Source organism: Danio aesculapii, chromosome 9 (genome assembly GCF_903798145.1).
Source record: "Danio aesculapii chromosome 9, fDanAes4.1, whole genome shotgun sequence".
In the NCBI taxonomy this organism is placed as follows: domain Eukaryota; kingdom Metazoa; phylum Chordata; class Actinopteri; order Cypriniformes; family Danionidae; genus Danio; species Danio aesculapii.
The window spans coordinates 2,139,434-2,147,114 of NC_079443.1; the positions used below are offsets into that span (position 1 = coordinate 2,139,434).

Here is a 7,681-nt window from a genome sequence, read left to right on the forward strand (position 1 = left end):
AGGACACTATTCATCAAAATTCTGACAGATATGTTTATTCGCTGCCTCGCGGCAAATATTAATCTTAAATGTTTACCTACCGATCTTCCATTGGATGAAAAGCTGTGCGAATGTGCAGGCTGCGGTGGTGTGAGAAACAGGAGCGTTTGGATATTATTTTCTTGGATCTCTTCAGTTTTCAAGTCTGATAGAGTCCTCGCGATTAATGACGATGCCGTGTTTCTAGGGGACGTGCTGCATTAATTATTTAGACAATCACGTGGTCAAACAAAAAAGATATAGAACGGAACCATATACCGAATTCTGTCTCGGGATGCCGACAGCGCAGTTTGATTTATCTTAACGGCTGGTCTCGATGGGCGAACACATTTTCGGCGAACAGCTGGAAATCAAAAATGGCCGTTTGAGAGGCATTGTGAGAGCGGCGGTGGTAGTCGGTGCAGTGTCATTGCAAATGGAACTGCGTATGGCTCCCATTTATTCTGTTCAGACATCCAGGTCAATACTCAGATTGCCTTAAACACTAAGGCGAAGACAATGGAGGGATCCCATGCGTTGTACCACAAGGTTTATCAAGCGAAATTTTAGAATGTACATAGACAAATTTAGAATATATATATATATATATATATATATATATATATATATATATATATATATATATATATATATATATATATATATATATATATATATACTCAAATGTACCAAATTAATTGCTTTTAACCCCTGAAATTCGGTCTCATGGTTAAAAAAGCAGAGAATGAATATATAATAAATGCATATATATATATATATATATATATATATATATATATATATATATATATATATATATATATATATATATATATATATATATACATACATATGTGTATGTGTGTGTTTGTGTGTGTGTGTATGTAACCCCATTTTAGACTTTACATAGTTAAGACTACATAGTATGGGGACAGTATACATATTCAAAGAGTCTATATTCAAATGCTTTTACAGGTAACCGATAATTGCCCTATTCATGTTGCAATAAACTTAAAAATGAATAAAAGTGTGGTGTTCATTGTTCTTTCTCTCTCTCTCTCTCTCTCTCTCTCTCTCTCTCTCTCTCTCTCTCTCTCTCTCTCTCTCTCTCTCTCTCTCTCTCTCTCTCTCTCTCTATTCAAGTACTGAATACTTTATTAACATGGTTAAAAAGGTTTGGAAACATCAGTGATGTACAGAGTACATTTCCACACTTTCCCACACAATTAAATGGATCAAATATTTGCAGATATATTGTAAATACAATTTTAGGAAAAAGGTTGATAAAATATAGCTAAATGTCCTTTTTTTTCGCGCACACACAAACACGTTCACTTATAAGTGGGGACCCAGTATATTAATATTATTATTGTTAATTTTATTTACACACACTTTATGAAATGAAGGGTTGTATGGTTGTATTAACAAACTATGAAAAAATCTAAACTCTGGGTTAATATGGTTTTTATAGTAATATTAATAACCCAATAGTTGTTTTTTGTGCCCATATTTGACCCAAACGCATTTTTAGAGTGCAGCTAACGCCGTATGTGTGCTTTATTTATATCTATAGAGGTTTTTTTTCAATTTAAGACGACCCCAAATAGAGATTTTTGGAGATTTAGTCCGGTTTAGCTCAAACTTGGATGCACATTTGCCTCCAAAACATGGTAGGTACACAAAGGTAGCCTACACAACAACGCACGCACACACTTCTAGTGCTGATGAACAACTGTGTTTTGGATTGGAAAACAAAAAAAAAAAATAGTTTTAAATATAATAAATAACTCTTAACAAATTAACAACGACCATATATGCTCTAAAATGCATTTTTCCCTGCCTAAATTTGGGTAAAATATTGACAAATCTAACCGCTGGGTTAAAGACGGGTTATAGATTCGAGAAATAATCTTAGCAATTGGATTTGTCTATAGTTTACTTATATATTTGGTCAACAATTACACAGCATTTTTAGAGTATAAATATGGTCGATGCTAATTAACAGAAGAGTTTTGTGATATACATTTTAAATACACATATTGCTCATAATTCTCTATAAAAGAGCAGAAGAACCCGTATTTTTATAGTGCATGAACTATGCACCATGAGTATGTTATTTATAAAGCTTTGACATTATATATTTAGCTTTGTAAAGCAAAAATAACTGGTGGTGTGGTTATAATGTGTATATTTACCATTATTTACTATTACAACTTTTATTTTAATGTGCATGGCTGCGACAGAAACTGATAATGCACACATTCTGAAAACTTACAAGCCGTGGCAAAGAGTCACCGCAAAAGCAAGCGAACATGAATGTAGAGCAAAATATTTGTTGTTGAAAGTTAAAAAAAAAAAAAAAACTCGACACTTATTTTTGATGCATCTGTGTGCAAAAAGCCTCTGAGAGAACCGGCTGAAGGTCCATCGGGTCACGAGTGTAGAGGTCAGTGCTCGCGGCTGAAAAGCGTCTGTAATGCAACAGAAACTGTGTCCTCTGGATGAACCTGCCCGCAAGGCTTTTGTTGAACTTCTGTAAAAATACCTTTTCATGCTCTCAACGTGAATGCTTCAGTGTGAAGACTGCATGTATGCCTCGTGTTTTTGTTTAAGGAGACAAAGACACCACGATGATAGCAGAGCGTCTAAGTTTAATCACTGCTGGAAAACCATTTCGGTTTCAACACCAAAATTCCCCCTTCTAAAATAACACAACATGTATGAAAGTGCTTGATCAAACGCGTCCTCCCATCTCAAAAGTTTCTTTAAAACACAACATGAAGCAGTCCATTACCTCTGCATAATATTTATTTAATTACTGCAAAATATGCCTGTAGAAAATATGCACAATATACAGAAATATATACATATATAAGAACTTAAAAACGCAGTTTGATAATTATGAAACTGATAATTACGTTCACATCGAACATAAAGCTTTTAACATTATATTTAATAAATAGAAGGTTCAAACATCTGGAGGGCTAAACGTGTGTCTAAAATGCAAAATAAAAAGCTGCTTTTCAAGAATTTCAGGCAACATTTGGAAGACAGATTTGTTTTACAATATATTACGAAGATATATTGTAATAGATGTAACAGATATTGTTTACAGAGATGCCGAGCGGGGTTTATAGTGGAGTGTAAGGCAAGGAATATTCGTGTCAAAATATATGTATTTTTATTGAATTAAAAAGGACAAGAGGCTGCAGTAAACAACTGAGAATCATCTGTAACGAATTTTTAACAAAACTTACACGAACAAGTTAAAAATTAATGAGTGAAATAGTCTTTAGGAAGCAGACGAGGCGCGCACAGTAAGAGGAAATATTTTGTTCACCTTTTAGTTTACGAATAAATAATTTCACCAGGCAACGAATATTTTTTTTAGCATTAAACTCATTTTATTTCGTTTTTATTACTTGCACCCAGTCGACTTTAATGCGACAAAGCCGTAAACATTCATAGTTAATTATACGAAGGGCATTGCCTTGCTTAAGTTCTGTCTGACGATTAAGTTAAGATAAACTGACGCGCCACAGGCGTAAACCTGCCATAATGCCTTTAATAAAGGAAAACGTCGATTAAAATACAGTTTTTTCAAAATAGTGAATAAAATTGTGTCACTAAAAAGACCATGCTCTCACATAAATTTGGCAAGTTTGTGTAAAATCGTAAGCTTTATGACGTTTTACTGTACCTCGTGGTCTTTCGATGCCTCATATCCTCTTTGCCTCTCATACAAAGGGTTATAATATTTGAAATATTGGGAATTTGGGGTGTTTTAACGCAAAGCAGATTTTACGCTGCGTTTAGTCATGGTGTGTGCTTCAGCTTCTCAGTTTTTGGCACTTAGACCCAATATGTCATGATTTTCTACCATGCAATGTCAAATGAAGCATTGTCTATTACATACAGTTCATCTGTACATCTGGAGGGAGGGAGAGATATCCACTTATAAAGTTGTGATCTCTGTCGGGCTGTCCTTCTGAGCGTGTTGTGCATGCTGATTTGCAACTGATGCCGATCTTCCTTTCGTGTTTGGTAGTTTGTGATCCTTTTTCCATTTCATTCTCCTGTTCTGAAACCAGATTTTAATCTGTCGTTCAGAAAGACAGAGCGTGTGCGCGATCTCGATGCGACGTCGTCTTGTTAGATACCTGTTAAAATGAAACTCCTTTTCTAGTTCGAGAACCTGCTGTCTTGTGTAGGCTGTCCGAGAACGTTTGGGTTCGGGTCCTGTGTAATCCGGGTTCACTGTGAAGAATAAAATCACACTTTTGTATTAAACAAAATCAGAGCAAAGATATCCGATCCATTCATTTTCAATTATCTAAACTTTTAGCAAAAGTATCACACACTTGTTTCAAGTTAATCTAAGTAATCCGAGTGCCTGTGATTTAAAAATAAAAAGTTTATCATGGATAAATTGTTTAAATCAAAGCTTCGGGCCAAGTGGACTCTCAATACTGCAAGAGTGGCCAACACAGCTAGCGGCCTATTTCCTAAGCAATAAAAATTTATGGCTGGTGTAATTGGCGGCCCCTTCAGAGGAACTCATAAATATTTCACTCAATGATTTTAACTGTGGCTAAAACAGCAGAATAGGGATGGCCTAAGCGAGCAGACAGCAAAGAGAGTGGATCTTACCCGTAGTAACGTGCACTTTCTTCATCCACGGGTAAACTACAGCAGGCTGCTTGGCTGGTATCCCGTTCTGGGTCTTTGTGTTTTGCTGTTGTCCACAAGTCCTCGGTCCGGAAATCTGGACCGCGGGACACTGCTCTGTCTGTGCAGGGAAGGGGCTAGGGGTGCTGGCTTGATCCTGCACATGACCCCGCGGCTGCACCGACGAGCCCTGCACAGTGTTACAACTGTAAGGCTGTTCAGAGTAGTTTGACCGTGAATAGATTCCGGGATGCTGGAAATCAGTGTCCTGCGACGGACTGTAGTAGCCTGGGCTCTGTTCAGGTATATAGCTGTTCTGAGAATATTCCTCGCAAGGAGGAAATTTGGGATCCACATACTTGGAGTTCACCATGTACGAACTCATGGCCATTAATTTCTGAAGGTAGGAAATACTAATTTTTCTCGAGTTGTCTTTTTTTCCTCCCTCCATAAAGCCCTCCTACTTGCTGTCAACTGAATAAAGTTAGCCTACCATGTGACCAGCTTGGCCAATCGAGGTGGAGGGACTTCATCAACCGAGAAGAAGCTGTGCACACCTAGTAGTGATTTTTACAAACTTCACATTATCTCTCAATTAACATGGAAATAACATAATATTACATTTAATTGATTAAATACCCATAAAAAACAAAGAGACAAGGAGGAAAACAGTGCTAGGACTCATGCATCATCATCATCATCAAATGGGAGGATCTCTCTTTACACATTAGATGTTATCATAATAACATGTTCCTATGCCACATATCCAAGCATGTATGTGTGTGTGTAACATTTTTGGTAAATTAATATTCAACTAAGCTAAATCAAACCCAGCCCAGGCATTTTGACTGGTAAAAACAAAACAATACAAAAGATAAAAACGGTCCAGGGCACAAAAAGAGACACATAAAGCCTGCAGACAATTGATGAAGACCGGCTTTGTCATGTAGAGGTCACACAGAAGTTACTGGAGTCTCATCGTTCCAGCGCTTCTCATCCTTTCAGCTCGCTGTATAGGGCGCCCTGGTTCGCCATCAATGCGCCGTGCCAATCAATAATCAAACAGCACATAAAAGAGAATAACCGTATGGCAGCTCGCAAGGTAAGATCAGGGAGCAGAGTAAGTTAACATTCATACAGAAATATTACTAATGTTAATTACTGCTCCCTGCGTCTTGTAAGAGGAACGAAACTGTAGGATGTGGCGTTTAAAAGGTTAAAATGTTCACGAGACTTTATAAAAAGATTTCAAAATGGGGATTTGACTGCAATACTCTACACTGTAGAAAGTTCTGTGATCAATTAGTCTTTAATTATGTTTTTAGGTTATTAAACTAAATTAATCATGTTTTAACTTAATTTTGTAAGCTACGCAAGCGGTTTTAGGTCAGTTTGACATAATATAAGTTCAATGACTCATGAGGCGTACAAGGTTACTTTTTAAAATATATATATTTTTCCACATTTTTCGAGTGCCTTGCACTGATTTTTGCTGTTTATTCTGATAAATACCTTATCCAAAGAGCACCGACACATTAGTAAAGCTACACCTGAACACTTTTTGTTTAATTTTGGATTTTTGGACTCACAAGGCTAATTTGATTCAGCTTAAAAATGTAAGGCAACTAGGATTTGTTACCAGTGTAGAATAGGAACCATTTTTGGGTTCTATTCAGTTCAAAGCTCTCAATAGAACACGTTCTATTAATGTGAAGAACACACATTCTTTTGAATTTGAATTTTTAATTGCTGGGTGGTTGTGTTCCAAAATTGGGTCAAATATAGACAACCCAAACGTTTTGATTAAAAATGTTATTTGTAAAATAAATTACCCAATTTTGAGGTTTGTTTATAATTGACCAAACATTGGGTTACGCCGACCTAGCATTTTTTAGAGTGTAAAGAACGTTTGTGAGATGGAAATGTTCAATAGCCCAAGGTGAATGTCCATCAAGTAACCATCGACACCAATAAAAAAAAACAGTATTCATTGAGAAAGCATCACAGCAGAAGTTATTAAAATAATATCCATAATCAGTATATGAATATCAGTTGATTTTCTTCATTGATGATCATCTGTGTTGCCAGGTGCCATCCAACATACATACGCAATTTACACATGTAGCCTGTATACTGTAAAAACAAAACATCCTGGTTGCCTTAAATTTTAAGATCAATCCAATTAATCTGATGAGCCCCAAAAATAGCCCCAACAATAGTTTTTTCATTCCAATTAATCTGATGAGCCCCAAAAATAGTTTTTTCAATCCAATTAATCTTATGAGCCCAAAAAAATTATAAAAAATAGCTTAAATAATGTGTCGGTGCTCTTTGGGTAAGGGATTCTTAAGAATAAACAGCAAAGGCACTCGAAAAGATGTGGAAAAAATCTAAAAAGTAACCTTATGAGTTCATCGAACTTATGTTAAACTGACTTACAACAGCTTGCGTATCTTATCAAAAATTAAGCTAAAACACGATTAACTTAGTCGAATAAGTTACAATGTACTACTAACATATGCTGTCATGACTTATTGGTCATATATTTTTACAGTGTAGGCTACATTAGACAAAAAAGAAAAGAAAAAACTGTGCATTGAGATAAAGTATTTTTCGACGTTATTGCATCGCCCATATACTCCCCTAGAATCGAATCTGTGAATGTCATCTTCTTCACACAAATTCGGTTCTACAGGGTATATATAGACGACGGCATATATTCAGCAACTGACCAAAAATATCTACAAAAAAATACTTCGTTTCCCAAAATACAATTAAATGTAATGTCATGTCCAAGGTTATCGTGCTTTGATTCAAAAAATCTATAATAATACCCAACATGCTCCATAGCGAAAACATTTTCAGAAGGAACCCTCCCATAGCATTATTTCTCAGACCTGATCTATTTAAATGCGATTATTAATTACACATAATTTGTTCCTTCGATAAATCTATAAAAACACACACACACACAAGTACAACTGAAATCATAATC

At 35.8% G+C, this 7,681-nt stretch overlaps 1 protein-coding gene across 1 annotated transcript; it reads right to left on the minus strand.

Moving 5' to 3' along the window:
- Positions 1-2,651: 2,651 nt before the first annotated feature.
- Positions 2,652-7,238, minus strand: hoxd4a (homeobox D4a). The gene is made up of 2 exons (XM_056464664.1): positions 4,669-7,238; positions 2,652-4,275 (listed from the first exon to the last, which is right to left on the minus strand). The coding sequence occupies exons 1-2, from the start codon at positions 5,135-5,137 to the stop codon at positions 3,974-3,976; spliced, it is 771 nt and encodes a 256-aa protein (XP_056320639.1). The 5' UTR covers positions 5,138-7,238; the 3' UTR covers positions 2,652-3,973.
- Positions 7,239-7,681: the final 443 nt, after the last annotated feature.